The 21,144-nt window shown below is 43.2% G+C and overlaps 1 protein-coding gene across 6 annotated transcripts in view; it reads left to right on the forward strand.

Moving 5' to 3' along the window:
- Window positions 1-21,144, forward strand: part of vps13d (vacuolar protein sorting 13 homolog D) — a 117,185-nt gene that overhangs the window by 89,338 nt on the left and 6,703 nt on the right. For 4 of the 6 annotated variants that reach the window (XM_028583732.1, XM_028583733.1, XM_028583735.1 and 1 more), the window contains 21 exons: window positions 6,265-6,391; window positions 6,666-6,808; window positions 7,228-7,358; window positions 7,681-7,856; window positions 8,093-8,216; window positions 8,423-8,658; window positions 8,759-8,861; window positions 13,103-13,260; window positions 13,453-13,561; window positions 13,854-14,024; window positions 14,388-14,492; window positions 14,681-14,830; window positions 15,198-15,356; window positions 15,471-15,567; window positions 15,673-15,821; window positions 16,669-16,803; window positions 17,219-17,386; window positions 17,618-17,750; window positions 18,309-18,504; window positions 20,418-20,549; window positions 20,634-20,874. In XM_028583732.1, the coding sequence (XP_028439533.1) occupies window positions 6,265-6,391; window positions 6,666-6,808; window positions 7,228-7,358; window positions 7,681-7,856; window positions 8,093-8,216; window positions 8,423-8,658; window positions 8,759-8,861; window positions 13,103-13,260; window positions 13,453-13,561; window positions 13,854-14,024; window positions 14,388-14,492; window positions 14,681-14,830; window positions 15,198-15,356; window positions 15,471-15,567; window positions 15,673-15,821; window positions 16,669-16,803; window positions 17,219-17,386; window positions 17,618-17,750; window positions 18,309-18,504; window positions 20,418-20,549; window positions 20,634-20,874 (3,143 nt within the window). Of the gene's footprint in view, window positions 1-6,264; window positions 6,392-6,665; window positions 6,809-7,227; window positions 7,359-7,680; window positions 7,857-8,092; window positions 8,217-8,422; window positions 8,659-8,758; window positions 8,862-13,102; window positions 13,261-13,452; window positions 13,562-13,853; window positions 14,025-14,387; window positions 14,493-14,680; window positions 14,831-15,007; window positions 15,357-15,470; window positions 15,568-15,672; window positions 15,822-16,668; window positions 16,804-17,218; window positions 17,387-17,617; window positions 17,751-18,308; window positions 18,505-20,417; window positions 20,550-20,633; window positions 20,875-21,144 lie in introns of those variants that run through there. The other 2 variants (XM_028583737.1, XM_028583738.1) reach the window with 2 other exon arrangements.

The following is a 21,144-nucleotide window of genomic DNA, read 5'->3' on the forward strand; positions in this document are numbered from 1 at the left end:
CATGACCAGAACATGTGAAGATGATAGGCTAGGGATTGTTTGCATCTGTTACAGGCATCACTTCTGTTAGGAAACAGTTTTGCCAGTCTGGCATTAGTGAAATGGGCTCTGTGAAGCACTTTACATTGAATTAGGGCATGTCTAGCACAAATAGATGAAGAGTGAACTAAACTGAGAATGTTTTTTCACTGGTCGTCGGAAATGTCAATGCCCAAATTATGCTTCCAGGTTAGCTTAAGGGAGTCAATTGGGGAAGGGGTTAAGGAGATAATTTTACTGTAAATGGTTGAAATCAGTCGACTTTGACCAGAGTCAAAGCTGAGAATTGAATCAATTTCTGATTCGGGAGGACGATTGGGAAAATGGGGAAATAACTTTTGAATAAAGTGCCTCACTTGAAAAAAGCGAAAGAGATGATTATTAGGAAAGTTAAATTTTGCTGAGAAAGAGGAGAACCCTTCGTTTTCATACAGGTCGTTTAGAGTAGAGAGACCCTTAGCTGCCCAAATATCAAAGAAGCTGTCTGAATTATTTGAAATTGGCATATGAATTGAAGCTCTATGTAGACCAAATTGTTTTCTGAATTGATGCCAAATCTTAATAGTATTGATAACTATAGGATTGCTCGAGATTTTGTGTACTCCAAGGGGAAGCTGGTAGCAGATATTAGAAATTAAGCAACGAGAGGAAGATATCTCTACATGCACCCAGGGCGGACAAGAGGCATAGCTTTTGAAGCCAACCCAATAAAGTAATTTATGGATGTTACATGCCCAATAGTAGTATCGAAAATTTGGCAGTGCTAAACCCCCTTCAGATTTGGGAAGTTTGAAAGTTTAACTTGTACCCTGATAGGCAGCCAAACTGTTCTAGAACAGATAGTATAGGGGGGATAGAAGCTGTGGGGTCAGAGACGTATAATAACAAGTTGTCTGCATAAATGGAAAGTTTATGGACCATGCCATGACGTGTGATGCCTTTAAATGCATTGTGACTTCGGAGCCAGATGGCCAAGGGCTCAATAGCTATATTGAATAACAAAGGCGAGAGCGGACAGCCTTGACGCGTCCCCCGCTGGAGTAAAAAGGGTGGCGATCGAACACCGTTGGTATGTACCGATGCGGAAGGGGAAGCGTACAAAAGCCTTATCCAAGAAATGAGTTTGGGGTCAAACCCAAATTTTCCTAACACAAAGAAGAGGTATTCCCACTCGACCCTATCGAAGGCTTTCTCCGCATCTAACGAAACTACGACTTCTGGGGTATTAGATGAAGGAGAAAAAATAATGTCAAGTAGTCTCCGAGTATTGAAGAAAGAATGCCTATCCAATGTAAAGCCTGTTTGATCTGATGAAATTATGGATGGCATTACCCTTTGGAGGCGGGTAGACAGAATTTTGGCTAGTATCTTGCAGTCCACATTTAGCAGAGAAATGGGTCTGTAGTTACTGCAGGAAGTGGGATCCCTGTCCTTTTTCAAAAGTAAGGATATAGAAGCCATGTATAGCGTCGATGGGAGTTGACCTTCTTGAAATGAATTATTGTACATCTTCACTAAGATTGGGACTAATAAAGTAGAGTATGCCTTGTAGAACTCAACTGTAAACCCATCAGGGCCTTGGGATTTCTTATTTTGCATTGAGTTAATCGCTTCTTTGACTTCTTGGAGGGAAATAAGGCTGCCCAATTCCTTAGCCAACTCTTCATCAATTCTAGGAAATATTAAAGAATCTAAGGGATTGGGGAACATTATCGGAGCTGAAGACTGTTCCGTAGTATAGAGGTTAATGTAAAAGTCTAGAAAAACTCTGTTGATTTCAGCTGGGTCTGTGGTAAGATTACCACTGGGGGATATAATTCTTGGAATTAATCTAGAGGCAATGGCCGCATGGGCCTGCTGGGCTAGAAGTCTACCCTCCTTATCGCCGTGTTCAAAAAAACGTTGCTTGGATTGCTGCAGTTGTCTCTCAACAATATGAGTCATCAGACAATCATATTCTGATTGTAGTAGAAGTTGTTTTTTGTAAAGGGCAGGTGAGGGAGAGCCAGCGCAAGTTTCATCAAGTTTGAGGAGTTTGTCTAGTATGTCCTGCCTTTTAGTCCTTTCAGCCTTACGCATGTACGAGGTGAAGGAAATAATCTGACCTCGAACAAAGGCTTTAAGGGTTTCCCATAAGAATCCACTGTTGACCTCAGGGGTATCATTAAATTCAATATAATTACTAATTTGAGTGGCCACAAAGTCCTTAAACTCATGACATGCTAATAAATGAGAACTAAATTTCCAAAGTGAAGGGGAGATAACACTAAGAGGAAGATTAATATCAAGCGAGGTGGGGGCATGGTCCGAAACAACTATGGGGTGATAGCCACTAGTGGTAACCAGATGCAACAATTTATTATCAATCAGGAAAAAGTCAATCCAGGAAAAGGTTCGGTGAGGCGGAGAGAAAAAAGAGAAAACTTTACTCTGGGGTTTTTTAAACCTCCAGGGGTCCGAAATTCCCAAATGAGATGAGCAGTTAAGAACTACTTTAGCAGAATTGGATAGATTAATTTGCTTAGAGGACGACCTGTCGAGAACTGTGTCTTGCACTATATTAAAGTCGCCTCCTATCATTATGTGATGATTGTCACTGTTCGGGATTTTAGCAAAAAGGTAGATGAAGAATTGCTCGTCGTCTCAATTGGGAGCATAGATAGAGACTAGGACCACTGAAAGGCTCTGTAGCGAGCCCGATACAATGACATAACGGCCATTGACATCCTCAATAACATGTGTTGGTTCAAACAATATATTCTTAGTAATAATAATAGCAGCCCTTCTAGCTTTGGCCGAGAATTTCGAGTGAAACACATGACTCATCCAAGGCTTTTTGATTCGTTGGATATCTGATGTTTTAAGATGCGTTTCCTGTAGGAATATAATATCCCATTTCAAATGTTGCAGCTGCGTCATTACCTTACCAATCTTAATGGCCTTATTCATTCCTTTGGTATTCCATGAAATCAGGCGCACACCTTTACTCATCCTCGCCATATCGACCGCCATTTAGAGCGATGCATAAGGTTGTAAATGGAACTGTATGGGCTTCTGCAATGGGAGAGAGGGAGGAAGAGGAGACAAAAAAAAAAGACGTATTTGTGGCCTCACCAGAAATATTCCCCCAAAATACGAACATTGTCCGAGCAACACAGCTCAACGCTTTACAGCAACACAAGACTTCCAACGTCTCTTTCCCACCACACTTAAACAACAACCTACCCTTTTGTAAAGAAAATTTCAAGTGATCAACGAATGTGCGGGCACATAATATAAGTAAACAACAAAAATTAGGTTATGACCATATACCATGTAAATTTGCTAAGAGAGAAAAAATAAATATATTGTAAACACTTTATAACCATTTTCATGTATGTTCAAATAGGCACAGTGTAGGCACCACTGATAATTTTTACGAGCGGAAAATAAGTGTAGAGGATGTAGAACACAAATCCATTTGGGATAACACTTGTATTTAGTCCCGCCTGTGACTTAAAAACAAAACGCACTGAGTAAAAAGAGAACAAGTGTAGTAACCAAGTACTACCTATAATGTGCATCACACACAAACTATAGGCACTACAGCCGTAAAACTAGTCCCTCAGTGGCTAAGAAAATTAAATAATAATAATAATAAATAAAATAAACAAAACCTTGCAGATAGATTAGCCTGTGGCTAGTGGGCCGATCAAAAATAAATAAGTAAGTAAATTTGTTAAAACAGAATGTGTATAGTGACCACAAGCACCAGGCCTAACGAAGAGATGAGAGGGAGAGAGAAATAATAGTAAATAAGTAAATGGATAAATAAAAATTTAATTTAAAGAGGTAATAATAATAATAATAAATCTAAACTTAGAGCTAAATCACTGAACTAAGTGGACACAGGGGTGTATACAGAACTATACCTCCATAATGCCAATTAAAAGACATCTAACGGTAACGTTATAGATCTAGTGTAACCACTATCATATGTAACGACCAACCGTTATGTATAACACGCACATCCAAGTCAAAATGGAAATCCAAGCATGTAAGGAATACCGCTTCATGAGTCAGTCGATCCAGTCATGAGTTACTCCACAACTCACTTCAAGTTTAGACCTCAGCAGGACGAATGGATGCAATGTAGTCCTTGGCTTCAATGACCGACGCAAATCTTCTCCTCTCACCATCCTTCGTTACGATAGTAAGCCTGGCCGGGAACAACAGCGCTGGTTTTAGGCCAAGATTGTACAGTTCAGATAGCACCTCTCTGTACTTGGAGCGTTGTTCCATCACCTCCGGTGCGTAGTCTTCATAAATAGAGATATTTGTGCCTCGGTAGTGAAGCTTTCCCCTCCTCGCTCTGGCCTTGCGGATGATCAATTCCTTTAGTTGGAATTTATGTAGCCGGACGATAACAGGTCTGGGCCTCTGCCCCGGCCTCGGTTTGTCAGACAGCGACCGGTGGGCTCTGTCACATTCCGGCAGAGATTTCAGTACTCCATCCCCAAATACCTCCGCAAGTAGTTCAGAGAAGAAGATGGATGGTCGGGGCCCTTCAATGGATTCAGGTAGTCCAATAATTCTTATGTTATTGCGCCGGCTACGGGACTCGAGATCCACAACTTTGGCTAGCAATTTAGCGTTGCTCTCTGTGAGGCTAGCACAGGTCGTTTCCAGGGCTTGCACACGCTCATCCTGTGCGTTAGCGTGTCTCGAGCGAGGCAATCTTCGAGGCGTGGTCCGTCACGGCAGTTTGAATTCGGTCTAGCTTTCCCTCGAGTGCTGAAACGGCAGTGTTAAAGTCTGCAGATAGAGCAACGCGGTGTTCCTCAAGAAGGCTAGCAATGGCTGCCATGTTAACCTCTTTGCCATCGTCTCCGCTCGACTAAAGACAGAAAAAAGAGCGGGAGCGAGACTTAACGCGTGTCTACGCCATCTCGCCAAACCGGAAGTCCCGTGAATTGCTTTTTGAAATGGTAGTACTTTGAGGTTAAAGGCGTGATAGAATGATTATATATTTATATATAGTATTTCACACTGTTGCTTAAGGTCTCCTAATAGGGTATTTAACATTGGTTGGGCTGAAAATGGCCTGGTTGATATTTTTTTGGCCCTTATGCATCCCTGTGTTTTGGCTCTATTTGGAACGACCGCTTTTCTTCCAAATATGGTATGCTCATGCACCAGAGAATCCCAACTCACCTCGTAGCTAGTAAGCGTGGGGAGAGGAGAGTGAACCCCTGCAATTCTGTCCTCTCCCAGTGCCTCTGCAGCGCTGCGTTAGATCCACTCCCTCTTGTCCGATATACTCGTTCTGAACCCTTTTCTCTGGGCCAGTAGGCTATTCTGTTGTACAGTCTGGAACACTGCATTTACGACCGTGGTTCTTTTTCAATATCCTTGCAACACCTCCAAACTTTCTTCTTTTCTAAAGTACACTGCGCAGCTCGTGTGTGAGATCCTGACAGAGCTCCAGCTCAGCGGGTCTGTGAAGGGGGAGAGGCCGACCGGGAAGGCAGCAAACCCGGCCAGCAGCCGCCACCTGTCTCGGCAGATTGTGGAGCTCGTAAAGTCCGACACGTCTTATCAAATTTGCAATTAGCCATCAATTTTCATAAAACGGACCATATTTTAGCTTTACATTTCTCGCATAAAAAAGTCTCAAAAGTGAATTTTGTAATGGAATAGCAGAGATCTGCACGACCTAGATTTAGAAGACTAACTGACCTCAGATCAGTTAGTTGCCTAGTATGTAAATTTTGGGGCGTTACAAAGATAGAAGGTTGAGCCAAATGAGAAGGATTTGGGATGTTGACGTCAACTTCCAGCTTTGTTGAGATTCGCCCGTTTTCAGAGGCAGTTTCAAATTGTGAGATTTGCAGAGGAAAGGGATGTCAATGGGATTTAGAGGTTCTATGTATGTCCTAGTTACCCTCCAAACTGTCGTTATTCAACTATGACAAGGTTAAATCGGTTTTGCATTCTATCACCCCTTTAAGTTGTGCCATATTGAACAGGTGATCTTTGTTAAATGAACAAATGATCTCAGGTTTACATGTATTGTATCCAAGCAATTGAAAAATTGAAAAAAAAAAGTTTTGAAAAATGTGCATTTTGATCATTGGTTGTGAGTTTTGTGTCTAGAGTTTTAATTTTACAAGAGAGAAAAAACAAATAATCCAGGCATTACTTTAAGAACAAGCTTTTCTATTATTGTTATCATTTCTCCCTCAGGTCTGCCGTTAATTTTCCGTCAAGACAATGGCAAAGCCGATGCTGCAGGCCAGTTTGAGGAGCACGAGTTGGCCCGAAGCCTCAGTCCATTACTATTCTGCTACACTGACAAGGAGCAGCCTGCTATGTAAGTGGGTGTCAGAGTGTCAGAGCACAGACATCTGGATTATACATAATGTCTTAGGGAGTGAGCAAAGTTCTACCTCCAGGTGTTTTTATTGTAAATGATAAATGGGCTGCACACACACATACCGATGGTGACAGCCTGGCTGGGGTTCAGTGTCTTGCTCAGAAACTTCAACATTTGCACACGATAGAATCCCCACCCTGTGATTGGTGGACTACCCGTTGTACCTCCTGAGTCACAGCCACCCCATTCTCACATCCCATGTTTTCCTCAGGTGTACTATGCGGATCGGGAAAGGGATCCACCCAGACGGAGTTCCAGGCTGGTGCCAGGGCTTCTCCCTGGACGGAGGGAGTGGAGTCAGGGCCGTGAAGGTTATCCAGCATGGGAACAGGCCTGGCCTCATCTACAACATAGGCACGTTGCTACATTTACAGTACAAATAAAAGAACTAACTGGACTGGGTTAAAGGTGTTCCAATGACGTTCTGTCTCTCATCCGAGAGACCTTCTTCAGTTCTGAAGAAGTGAAGAAGTCTCTGGGATTAGAGACAAAACGTCTTTGGAGCACCTTTAACCAAATCCATATATATATATATATATATATATATATATATATATATATATATATATATATATATATATGATGATCTTTAGCATAAACTCCTTTACTGATTATCTGCCACTTTGATGCATGTAGCAAAGATCTGTACTATACATCACATCTTGACATTTCTTCTTCAGTTGTTGATATAACTAAAATGTCTCTGTTGCTGCTGGAACATTCTCAATGAAATGTTTGTCAGGCGATCATTGTTTGCTGTCTGATCAACACAGGTATCAGTGTGCGGAAAGGAAAAGGACGCTACCGGGACACTCACATAGTGACCTTTGCCCCACGCTACCTGCTGGACAACCACTCCACACACAAACTGGCCTTTGCTCAGAGAGAGTTTGCAAGAGGGAAGGTGAGGTATTCACTTAGAAAAGTAACCTTCACGGGGTATTCTGGGACACACCATACAGTGAACGTATCCCCATTTCAAACCTTTATTTTATATCTCTCTCTCAAATTCTCAATTTAATGACTTCATTTAACTCTCACCTTTTCCTGTCTGAGTTTCTACTGTGGCTATCTAAGAAAGGCAACATACCCCAAAAAGAATTAAATGAGCTGTTCATTGGTATAAAACTCCTGGTTAGACTCCTGTTGGGTACCCCAGTTTCCCCTTCAGGGGGACAATAAAAACAATATGACAGGGGTCGTTAATGAATACTTTTGTGTTGTAGGGTACGGCCAACCCTGAGGGCTACATCTCCACCCTGCCTGGCTCCAGCGTTGTCTTCCACTGGCCCCGCAACGACTACGACCAGCTGCTGTGTGTGCGTCTCATGGACACCCCCAACTGCACCTGGTCTGGAGGCTTTGAGGTCAACAAACTCAAGTCCTTCCACGTCAACATGAGGTGAGTTCCAAATACATTTACACTGGCTCTTGAAGCACCTGTTTAAATCCATCTTTGCTTTTCCTTATATATATATATATATATATATATATATATATATATATATATATACACACACATAATAATGTGTAATATCTTATCTCTGCCTTTATGTTGTTCTGCTGACTGCCTACTGGGCATTTTTTCCATTCTGTGGCCCCTGAAGTGTAGTTTTAAGTGGATCTTGTTTTAAACAGGGACACACTGGGGAACTGTTTCTTCCTGCGGACTGAGATCACCCTGAAAGGAGCCACCTACCAGATCTCCTTCTCTGACACTGACCAGCTGCCTCCACCCTTCCGCATTGACAACATCTCTGAGGTGAGCCACTGGTAGGGCAGCTTCAGAGCTGTTACTCAGGGTGGACACAAGAACTTACTGGACTACCAGTTGTCTCTCCATGAGCTCCATGTGTCTTTGTGGTCTAGACACGATGAAACCATTGTGTTGTACACAGCAACAGAAGCAGTTAGTTGTGAAGAATAAAAAAGGGAGCTCAACACATTCCATTGTTTGAATGCCTTCAGGTGCCGATCCAGTTCTGGCAGCATGGTGTGGCTGACCTGCGGCTGCACACTGAGGTGAAGGCCGGTTCGGTGCTGGACTATGCCTGTGATGAGCCCACACTGCCCCCCTACCTGACACTGACTGTGAAGGGAGCTGGTTCCTCAGAAGTCACATCCGACATGAACTTCTTCAGAGAATACAACAAGCTCTACTATGAGAACTTCATCTACATCGCAGCCACACACACGTTCTCACCGTAAGGACCAACTTTTAATAGCAACATTTAATGAAACACAGATTGCACTAAGTTTTTTCGTATTTAAATTTTATTAAGCAGCATCATTTTGTTGATGCAGGAATATTGAGAATAGACCTGCTGGGAAGAAGCGGCTGGTGAGCTGTGCTGAACTGGTTCTCGATGTGGACACCAAGACTCAAAGGGTCATCCTGAAAAAGAAGGTACTGTTTTGGTTTAATATGAACCAGAATGAACAAAGAGATTTGGATCACATTGTGGGTAGGATGGTAAACAATAAAAGTGTTTTTAAAAGTTGGAAAAAGCATGGGCTAGTCATAGTCAGGGCTCCAGACTAACTTTTTGCCTTGGTTGCACTGGTGCGCCTAACTTTTTTTATTTAGGTGCACCCAAATTTTTCCTCGCATCGCCATTAACGCCACAATTTCAAGGTCACCTTATTATCACACTCCCTATACATTCATATGTATATATTATGTCAATTATTTTAAACAAGAATAAGGAGTTGGTATTTTTTTATTTTTTTTTTTATTTGAAGCACAATTATACTGAACTCAAAGTCTTATAGCGGGTCCCCCCTTACTGTCAAATGCCCCTCAGATGGCCAACACCTGTAATTTGGCCTTCTTCCCCTTTGGCCTCGGCTAAACCAGCTTGCCACACTCCCTAGCATCCAAATTCTCCAAGCTGGGCCCCTCCATACTGATTCTTATGAGATCTTCCACTAGTCCAGGACTAAAAATCATATCTCTGTATTTTTCGGCTGAATGGCGATACACAATACATATATATATATTTTACAAAGTGGGCTAAATGTTCAGTTTTAAGTCAAAGCCACTTTTCACACACTCTTTTATTAAAACAAATGTGATTAAAATAAAATGCAAAGACAGGGTTTCCTTCCTAATTTGAAAATATACAGCTGCAACACATGCCTGCGATATATTTAAAAAAATATATCTCTGAGAAAGCTCCTTCACTTATTTTCAATAACAGACCCGGGTAGCCCAGTAGCTCATATAGGGAGAGACGGGGAGTACGATGGACTGAAGCATATACTACTCACAGAGTGACAGCTGACTCATTATGAATGGGTCGAATGTGGGTCAGCGGCGTCACACACGTCTTGTGTAGGCTATGAAATGTCTGTATCGTCCCTGGCTGCGCTGCATTTTTATGAACTATGATAATGTGGTCAAGGGTCACATCTCTCGCCCAGGTCCAGCAGGCTTCGTCTCATATGCTATTACTCAACGAACTAAAGTTATATCTGTAATAACTTCTAATGTGTTTTTCGCCGTGGTGGCCGCAATAACAGAGAATTACCAGCAGAAACACTGGTACCAATACAGGTTTCCCTCTCATACTAAACAATATACAGCTGTGTTAATAACTATTAAAACTGGAGACAAATGTCAGCAGTTTGGACCGGTGGCGCTGTGTCTCTCCATGTTCAATTCAATTCAATTTTATTTATAGTATCAAATCATAACACAAGTTATCTCGAGACACTTTACAGATAGAGTAGGTCTAGACCACACTCTATAATTTACAAAGCCCCAACAATTCCAACAATTACAGTAATTCCCTCAAGAGCAAGCAGTGCGACAGTGGCGAGGAAAAACTCCCTCTTGGGAAGAAACCTCGGACAGACCCAGGCTCTTGGTAGGTGGTGTCTGACGGGCCGGTTGGGGACAGTGGCAATAATAGTCACATTAATAATGGAAAAGTGACTTCAAATGGTAGAAAAAAATACTTTTTGTCCATCTCTTTTATTATCAGCCCGGTTGCTTTTTCCCTCGATACAAATCTCTCCGTTCCCCCACAATGCACCTTGTTTTGGGCTGAATACCGGCTCCCCCCTCGTTAAGCTCGTTAAGTCTGAAAGGATGAGGAAGAGGGAAATGTTGCAGGTGAGCCGGCCCGTGTGTGAGTTATTGGGGGCGGGGCTGCGCAGAGGAGAGATCATAACACAGGCACGGCTTTCCAGAAGGAATGGGTTATGTAACGCAACATTAAACATATCCATATAAACGACATTGCTTCGTTCGTGGAGAGGCAGCGGATATGAGGACATTAAGTGCACCGGTGTGACCTAGGAAAAATCTTAGTCGCACCCTTACAAATTTTGGTCGCACTCTAGAGCCCTGATTGTTGTGCAAGTTTAGAGGGGGGAAACAGTTGATTGATTGATTGATTGTTTGATTGCCAGAAAATAAAAAAATCATAATTATAATTAGGAATGTCCCGATCCAGATTGCAAGTAGTGGATCAGAGCCAATATGGAAATTTTTCACTCCAAATACCTTACTAAGTTCATTTACATCACCTCATAGTGATCGGCTCCTTTAATATTAATTAATTAATTAACACACGGCCTGCACCACAGACACACCGCCAGACTGCCTGGATGCCAGAACTTCCAAACCAACATGGCGTCCAGAGAGTCTTGTAGCTTGCCAGCCCTTGGTAACAAGTGAAAAAGTCCTTCTTCGCTAATCATCCGTTTTACAGAAGCGGTCTACTCCAATTCTCCACACTCCTCCTGTGATTCCACCAGGAAACCACACTTTCGATACTACAATAGTTCTTCCCTTGGGGAAGTGAAGTTCGGGTAAGGGGTTAAAGGTTATTTTGTAGCTGTCCATTAGGCCTTCACAGAAGCAGGAGACATGGTTTCTGAATTCAAATGATACCATCTTGTAGCGCTACAGGGACATCCCTAATGATAATGTTGAAACTTGATTCAATTTTTTAAATTCAAGCAAAAATGCCATGTGAGCATGTGGTTTTTCTCTGCTTTATATAAATGTAAAGTGAATATTTGACTGTGGCACAAAATAAGACCTTTCCTTGGGCTCTGGGAAATGGTGATTGATAATTGTATCACAATTGTCTGGCTTTTTTTAGAGTTAAATTGAAAAAAAATGATCTTGTGGTTGTATCCAATAGTTGCAGCCAGGGCCAGATTGGGACTCATTTTCAGCCCTGGATTTTCATGCCTTAGACCGGCCCACTTTACTTCACAAATGACTATATTAAAAAAATGGAATCAAAACCTTAGTATATAAGTCTGCAATAGCGCCCTGTTCTCTACATCCTTGTAATTCGGTGTATTTTGTAAAATATCACTATTTCCAAGTGTTGCTTCACAATGTAGATTTATTAGAAAAGTTAACCTCTTAACAACAACCCAATGATGTTGAACAATATCAGAATCTGTTTCTGTGCAAATAAGTAATTACAGATTAAATAAAGAACAAGATACATTGTATTGCACTTTCTAATTACATCTATTTTTTCCTTTGAATATTTAATAATGATATAAGTAATATTTGGGCATAAAAAGTGATTATATTGTAGCTAATCTGATCATGTTTGCTTGTTCACACACTGTGATACAACAGCTTACAGTAGATGTGCCATCCACACTGACAGCAGCTATCCCTAATGCACACTACTGGCTCTGCTTCTGACACTAAATCACATTTTATAAATTGTCTTAATTCTCAGCACAAATCTCTCCTTTTTACAAAGCTTTCTGATCAAGTCAAGTCAGTGTCATTATGGTAGTGCCGAATCATCTGGCATCATTAATTATCCCAGGGCATTTTTCATATAGAGCAGGTCAACACCACACTCTTATTAATTCTTATAATATTCAGTCAATGAGCAACCCTACCTGCCCAAACTGGAGTTCTGGGCTCATATAGCTGCTGCTTGGTAACCTTACTGGCTCTTCATTGTCACTGTTAGCAGCAAACTGGACTATAGCTGCTGCTGCGGAGCTACAAGAACAAGTTTGATTCATAAACATAGACGCTGGTTTGCAGTCACTTCTCCTAACTAACTTAGCTTACCCGTCTCAACGTCTTCATTTGGCGTTTTGCTAAAAATAGAAAAAGTTCATCTGGCCGCATCACTTTCTAGAGCTCTCCTTTTTAAAATTGACGCCTTTTCAGTGCCGTTTTGCGCTTTCTACTACCCGTTTAAAACAGCTTCTTTTTACTCGCGGTGGCATCCTCTAACAAGCACCAGTGACTTGTGTACGCTGACGTATTATTTTTTTTTTTTTTTTTTTTTTTAGCAGTGCTGCCGTCGGAGGACTCCGAACATAAATAGGTCATCATTAACCAGGCTACACTCTGCGAGTGGACTGAATGAAGAGCACGGTGGGCTGCAAGAAAAAATATATACTGTAAATACAAAAAGTGGGCTGCAAGTGCAGGCAGCATAGGGACAGCATCCATAATATTCAACTATGATTTCAACCCAGTGCCATACCTGAACACCGGCCCTCACAACCAAACAACCCGACCGGCCCACCGGGAATTCTCCCGTTGCTCCCAATTAGGCAATCCGGGCCTGGTTGCAGCCCATGACAAGCATAGAGACAAAGTGCACTAATGACTGTGTTGTAAGGTGTAGTGTGATTGTGGTGCAGGAGCCAGGGAAGCGCTCCCAGATGTGGAGGATGACCGGCGCCGGCATGCTGTGTCATGAAGGCTCGTCTCCACCACAGAGCAAGCCGGCACAGCCACGCCCACTTGACTCCTCTTTGGTGCTGGACATCGCCGGGTTGGCAGCTGTTAGTGACAACAGGTCTGTACTGTGTATATAAGCTCCACACACACACGCACACACAATCAGACACACATACACACAAGCAGAGACAGACAGACACATACACACACACACACACACACACCAGTCAGCTGTGCACACTGGACCATAACTTGGGAGGAAGACTGGATGTGACCGGTGTCTCTTTCTCTACCTGTTGGTCTCTCCCAGCTTCGAGCCGCTGATGCTGAGAAGGCCGGACTCGCGCCGCAGCACCACCCAGACGTGGTACTTCAGCTCAGGCATGCTGACCTGCGGCCTTCCCCGGCTGGTAGTACAGGTGGGTGTTTTCCATTTCACTATGCATCATGTGACTGAAGGGACAGGAAGAAAAGGTAACAGTATATAACAGGAAACGTAATAACAATGGGTCAGCCCTCCCTAAGTGGAAATCCACTCTAGTGGCTACAACAAGCTGTGTTTGTAAGTATGTTGTTCATTTAATATTTCCACACATCAACATGAAAAAATTGCGAGTTTCTTCTGCACTGCTTTGGAGTTGAGAGTCCGGATGTTTCAGCGGCCACACACGTTGTTGAGTTGTATTTGTGACCGAAGCCTTGTGTGTTCAGGTGAAGGGCGGGGGGGCAGGTCTGTGTGACGGAGCACAGGTAGTGCTGGGACCAGACTCTGGGCTGATGGAGCCGGGCCCCGGGCAGCAGTTTATCAACCAGAAGATGAGACCTGGTTCTGGGGTGCTGTCGGTCCAGGTGCTGCCAGACGGACCCACTCGTGTCCTGCAGGTGAGAGAGTCCCGGTGGCACGGCATGTCCTGTGCAGAGCGTTTGATGTGTTACAGGAAAGATAAAAAGCAGCTAGAGTTTTCCCTTTCTGGAGTTCCACACACCAGGATGCTTTTAATGAAATACAAATAAAACCGGAAGACTACCGAAACAACAAAGTCACATGGCGTAGGTTGCTATGGCAATACATATAGATGTTACAAAGTCCATATTGCTTATATATATATATTGTTTCTGCTTGTGTTCAGACACTGAAAATCAGATAACTGCTTCGTTCTGAATGAAACAGATCCCCAAACACCTGATAATATCTATTTTTCATTTACAGTGGTGGTGAACCTAATCTTTTGTGTTTGTTTGTAGATCAGTGACTTCAATCAGAGGAGAATGATCCGGAGCTCAGCAAGCACAGAGCAGGACAGGGCCAAAGACCCTGTGAAGAAGGGGGAGCCTGAGCAGGAGCTGGAGGTACGAGTAACCACGCTCTGTCACTGACATTCATCACTCATTCATCAATCCCCACATGTTTCTTATGTTTAATACATTTTCCATCATATGTGTTCCTCATTTTCTTCATGTTTAAAAACCATCTGTGTCCGGTACCGGGCGGTGTGTCTCTCTGAGAGAGCTGTCATCTTCTTTGTATTCATTCCCAGGTGTTGGTGAACCTGGAGGAAGGTGTGGGCGTGTCTCTGGTCAACAAGGTTCCTGAGGAGCTCGTGTTCACGACGCTGTCTGGTATCAATGTCCACTTCACCCGCATCGCTGCCAATCAGGTACTGGAGCTCAGCATTCAAAACATCCAGGTGAGTGATTTGTACATTATTTCATACAAAAGCAGTTCAGAATGCTTACATGATAATAAAACAATAACACAGAAAGGCAGAGGACTGACTGCATGTCTCAGATGGTGAAGGCAGCCGTTAGAGGACAGTCAAATGATGAGTTGTTTGTCGTCGGCATTGCTGTGTTTTCTGATGTAGCCAAGGGAAAGGGAGCTGGGACAAAAATACCCCACACAGTATGTTTATTGGAAAGAGTGTGCCCACCCACTGAAGGACAGTGTCCCTCTCAGTTCCTCATCATACCCAGCACAGCCCCATTAAGAGGGAAAAACAGCTGGTTCCCGGTGCTGACCTCACCATTCCGATCAAATGTTTGTGTGCTCGTCAGATGGACAACCAGCTGCTGGGTACCACCCAGCCTGTGATGCTGTGTGTGACTCCCAGCTCCAGCGACAGCAGCGACAGCAGCGCCAGCGACAGTGGGCCCGCCCTGCAGCTCAACTCGGTCAAGGTTCCCAGCAGCCTGGTGCTCACCCATCTGTTCAAGGTGAGTGTCACTGAATCACTGCTGTGTTACCGTCAAAAGAAGAACATCACAGACATTTGTAGTGTGCCAGAGAATACTGGACAGTAACATCAGGAACTGCTGATGTGTTGACAGCACCTGATGGTGACGGCCCGGCGCTTCACAGTCATCATCGAGGAGAAGCTGCTGCTCAAGCTGCTCAGCTTCTTTGGATACGGACAGACAGGAGCTGGTGGGTCATTAGTTGAATGTCATTGTTCTGTTTGTGTGATGCTGTCACTTAAATGGATGTTTTTGCTTAAAAATAAAAAAAATAACAAATGAATAATGAATGCAGAGCTGGAGAAGTTGGAGGAAAACATCCATGAGAAGCCCAGCGAGGATGCAGGATCTCCCAAACGTTACTACTTTGAGAACCTGAAGATCAGTATCCCGCAGGTCAAACTGAGTGTCTTCACCTCGCACAAGCTGCCTCCTGATCTCAAGGTAACCCAACATGACATGTATGTTTGTCAAGAAAATAAAAAGTGAGCAACTCCCCCTATAACCAGTCTCCTTCCTATAATAAGACTCAAAAAGTATTCATACAATTAATTATATTATAATTACATGACATGTCATTTAGCTGACTCTTTTATCCAAAGCAACGTACAATTGCTATACGAAGCAACTAGGGGTTAAGTGTCTTGCTCAGGGACACATTGGTTGTATCGCAGTGGGAATCAAACCCAAATCTCCCACACCAAAGGCATATGTGATATCCACTGCGCCACCCCACATTAATATCAATAAACTCATTGAAAGGGATCATTAGATGTAGTTGCAGAGTTATGCTGAGAAATACACACTTAAATGGATAGGAACACATAGGAACGGCAATATTTGTAATGTGACAATTTACAATAGCAGAGAATTGCATAGATCACTTACCTGATGGAATATTTTATTGTTTATTTATCAGGGAAAATACCTATAACATTATCACAACCAGATGTGAAAGATGCAAGGTGTTTAGGACTCCTAGCCCTCTGCTAATTTGTTTTATAGCTTTAATAGTACCAGTAAAGTCATGTCACTTATCAATTACTCAAAAATCTGTCTTAACATTGTTAACAAGACCTTAGCACAGCCAGCTGACAGCAAAGTATTAAAACAGCAGTAGATTAATGATTTATAAACTGCATTGATAAGAGGTTGTGGTTAAACATGATTTTAGTTGTAAGCTTTGTCCATCAGGGATCACAGAAATGTCATGCTACTTCCTGTTCCACCAGCTGCTCTGCCTTCTGGTTTCTCATGTATTCTTCATATGGATGTGTTTTTGTCCCTCGAGGCTCTGAAAGGCACGCTGGGCTTTCCTCTGGTTCGCTTTGAAGATGCTGTCATCAACATGTACCCGTTCACCAGAGTGCACCCCTACGAAACCCAGGAGATCATCATCAACGACATCCTCAAGCACTTCAGAGAGGTAAACCCATTTGGAAGTCTAGTCTGAACTCTCAACAATATCAAAATTTCTAAATAACACAATGCACATTCAGCACAGTCATGCTACTCTTTGGCATCCTACCTTCTACAGAAGGTAGGATGCCAGTTTCAAAGTTTTCCAGTGCTGAAGCATTTCTGACACTGCTGTCTTATAAGCCATTCTTTATTGATTAAAGATACCTTCCGCTATACTCGGTAACCTATGGGATGTATGTGGAATGTGTTTCCTTTCCACACATAGTACAGCTGCTACACCTTGTACTTAAAGTGGAAATATGAATTATATTTTTGCAAAGTAAAGCTCATTTCCATCTCTACATGGACATATCTAACAGACACAGGTGAGTGATGTGGTTTGTGTCAGATCAGTACTGTGTAGTGTTTCCTGTGTGTAGGAGCTGATCAGCCAGGCAGCTCAGATTCTGGGCTCTGTGGACTTCCTGGGAAACCCCATGGGCCTCCTCAACGACGTCAGCGAGGGCGTCTCTGAGCTCATCAAGTATGGCAACGTGGGGGGGCTCATACGCAATGTGACCCATGGTGTGTCCAACTCTGCTGCCAAGGTACGCCTCTGTGTACACGTGTTCCAGCTGTATGCTCCCGTGTGTTCAGGAGGTGGACACGTTAAGGAACACGTGTATAATACAATGCAACAGACAAGCAATCCATTCAAATAAAATGATTTGTTATATCCAGTTTGAGCAATAAAAGAATGTTGTAAAAATTTAGCCAAGTAAATAAAAGCATGTCAACATTGATATAGTGTGAACACCTTCCTGTTGTCTGGATGTCAGTTTGCAGGGACTTTATCAGACGGGCTAGGGAAGACCATGGACAACCGGCACCAGAGCGAGCGAGAGTACATCAGATACCATGGAGCCACCAGTGGAGAGCACCTGGTCGCAGGGATCCATGGACTGGCTCATGGTACGCTCTGGCTCCAGCAGGCACTGCACAGCTGCAGGGCAAAACATCATTTACACCTACAAATCTCATTTGGGGGGGAGTTTGCAAAAATAAAATACTGAACCTGTGCCTGCAAACTTATGACAAAATAGTTATAAACAAATTAATATGATGCATGCTAAACATGGCAGGTAGAAAATAATAATGTTGTTTTAGTGCCATAATCTGTACAAATGGCAAAAGTAATGAATATCCCAACATGCAGCTAGTGATCTGCTCAGACCCTGGATTTGAATAAGGTAAACCTGGTGAGGAAGAATTGATGCTCCCAGAGTTTCTGGCTGAAAAAGCTGCTCTGTGACCAGTGGAAGTGGCGTTTGGTTTCAGTGTGTGACTTGGTGACCGCTGATGACTGAATAAAAAGAATGCAGCACATAGTTACGCTGTAATATTTCCGTGCGTGCATGCTCTCTCAGGGATTAATCCCACTTCATATCACTGCAGCCCAGTGTAAACAAACTGTGCACAAGAAGCTGTGGTTGCAGTCCTTTTGAACAAACTCTCTTAACCCCCCCCCAGGTATTATTGGAGGCATGACGAGCATCATCACATCCACAGTCGAGGGCGTAAAGACGGAGGGTGGAGTCAGCGGCTTCTTCTCAGGCCTGGGTAAAGGTCTGGTGGGCACTGTGACCAAACCGGTGGCTGGAGCTCTAGACTTTGCCTCGGAGACAGCACAGACGGTCCGGGAAATGGCTAGTCTCAGTAACCACAGGTAGGTGGAGAATTATGGCACATTATGAGGTATGGTCAATGTCTTTTTATAATGATGACATGATGAACTGACATTGGCCCAATCCCAAAGTGAGCCCTGAGGACTAAGGACTAAAGACTCACAGACTTAATTGATCTCAGGTGCTAAGTGAGTGAGTGTGTGAAGCCACATGGGCTCACATAGGTGTAAATGGGATTGGGACAGCACTTCACGAGATCACATGTTACCTTGGCAACGTTTAATAAAAAAGATGTTGCTGACACTTGCTGGTTTGGGAATTTTCATTTTAAGTTTGTTGCTTTCCACACGGCCAAGGCCCAGGAGACGGCTGCGTGATTCCACATTATTTCAAGCTCTTGTTTTACAAGCTGGAAAACAGGTTGGTCTGTTCCGTGGCCGTGTGTCGTGCTGTTGTTTACCTTTTGTAATTTCCGGATTTCCCTACGGTCTACGCTTTGAACTGTGGGTAATTCCCTTTGGTGAAGTCTGCATCGATGCAGACTCACGGAAAGGGCTCGGTAAGTGTGTACTCAAACCCTCACGCCCTTTGAAATTCCACACTGGGACAACCCTAAGCCCTTACGAATTTCGCGACCAGAGTCTGTGAGTCTGTGAGTCCGGACTTTGGGATTGGGCCATTTTGTTTAGTGTTGCTTTATAATGAGTTTCAGCACATAGTTAAGCTGTCCGAGCCACACATTTACTGTTGTGGTTCACTCTCAGCGCTTTCATAGCAATATTTGGTCTTGTGAGTAGAAGAACTTCTTGTATGCGCCAGAAAACATAGTTATAATAATAATTATATACTATAATAATATAGTTATATATATATGTCAATGCAGAAAACCTGCGCGCAGTATACCGGAAGTAAACAAGAAGTAGAGGTAAACATGGCGAGACGCAGCACAGCACCACACTTTTGGAGCGAGGAGGAAACCAATTTCTTTATTAGTGTGGTGAAAACCATGAATATGTCTTTTGTTGATGGCAGAAAGTACCGAGATAGTGAGATTTATAAGAAGGTGACCGAAAAGTTATTGCGTCTTAAGGATGTCCGTACGTCCAGATGCTAACCGTGCGTCGCCGTTTACATCGGGATATTGCCGATTGATTACAAATTCCATGTATACAGGAGTAACTCTCTCTGCTCACGCATGTAAACGGGTTATTCCGAATGTTTCAGAAACCCGAATAGTGACGTTAATCCGACCATAACCCGAAAATTGACAGCTTGTAAACGTAGTCAGTATCACTCGCAGACAAGAGGCGTTTATTTCCCCGATTGTTTGTTTAAATAACTCAAACATATCCATTATAGGATTAACTGGAACCTGCGGTCAGATATTGCGGGCGTAACAAGCTTGCTGACTGCGCTCTCAGTCACACACCGGCCATTTAGCAGGAAGAGGGGAGGAAGAACAGCGAGCTGCAGGCCCTTTAAGAGACCGAGATTTCCCTCAGGAGCTAGTGGAGACCAAAAGCAAAGAGTAATAATTGTACACAAGTCCAAATAAACAATTACGTTGCTCCGTAACTGCTGGATGTTTAAATAACTGTTAGCTAACAAATGACCCTTATCAACTGAAAGAGTGATTATATGTCACGGTTGCTGCTGCCCCCAAGTGACCAAACAAATCAGTTGTTGTGGTTTAAGGTTCATGAAAGATGGTTATTTTAGTTCCATATGGAGAAAGTGAATGCATGTTGCCTTGGGTCACTTTTGACTTTCAAACCTCAACCAAACGCTTTAATGTTGAAATACAAATCTGAACATTAACCATGCTGTATTTTCCATGACAGTCTGTTGTAAACATTGAAAATAAACATTTTGCAGTATGAACATGTTGCCGTTTCATTTTTGTATTTTTGCACTATGAAGTGTGTGTGAAGTGTGTGCTTGCTGTGTTGATCAGGCTCAGTGTACAGCGCGTCAGGAAGCCTCGCTGCTGTAAGGGCCCTCAGGGTCTGCTGCCTCGACACTCAGCCACGCAGGCCGACGGCCAGGAACAGCTGTTCCGCCTCACTGACAACATCCACTCGGAGTTGTGAGTCTCACTCATTGCACTGCATTCTCCACGCTGTGTGCGCTGATATCCTGATCACCCTTTTCACTCTGTTTTTCACACCAGCTTCATCGCTGTGGAGCCCATTGACAGCTACTGCGTGCTTATCTCCTCCAAAGTGGTGTACTTCCTGCGGCCGGGGGAATACGTGGACCGCGAGGCCATCTTCCTGGAGGTCAAGTACGACGACCTGTACCACTGTCTGGTCTCTAAGGATCATGGGAAGGTATATGTGCAGCTTACCAAGAAAGCTGAGAGCACCAGTAGTGGTATGGCCATCCCTGGCCCCTCCCACCAGAAACCCATGGTGAGACACTCTGACTCATTTTATATTGACAGTCTCTGGATAGTACGATACCCAAATTACACAAACATATTAAATATAATTCTCCTGTATCTGTCCATGCAGCTGCTTCTGGTTCTATTTGTCTCTGAGGTTTCTGCCTAAACCCCAATGCAATGGAGCTGAATGGAATTTAGTTTTTGCTACTTTGAAAAGATTGACTGTAACTGTAAACATTTTTCATGTTTGGTAGGAATTATTTCATAAATTCCAGGGCTTGACATTAACTTTTTG

The sequence above is a fragment of the Perca flavescens genome, chromosome 7 (genome assembly GCF_004354835.1).
Source record: "Perca flavescens isolate YP-PL-M2 chromosome 7, PFLA_1.0, whole genome shotgun sequence".
Classification (NCBI taxonomy): domain Eukaryota; kingdom Metazoa; phylum Chordata; class Actinopteri; order Perciformes; family Percidae; genus Perca; species Perca flavescens.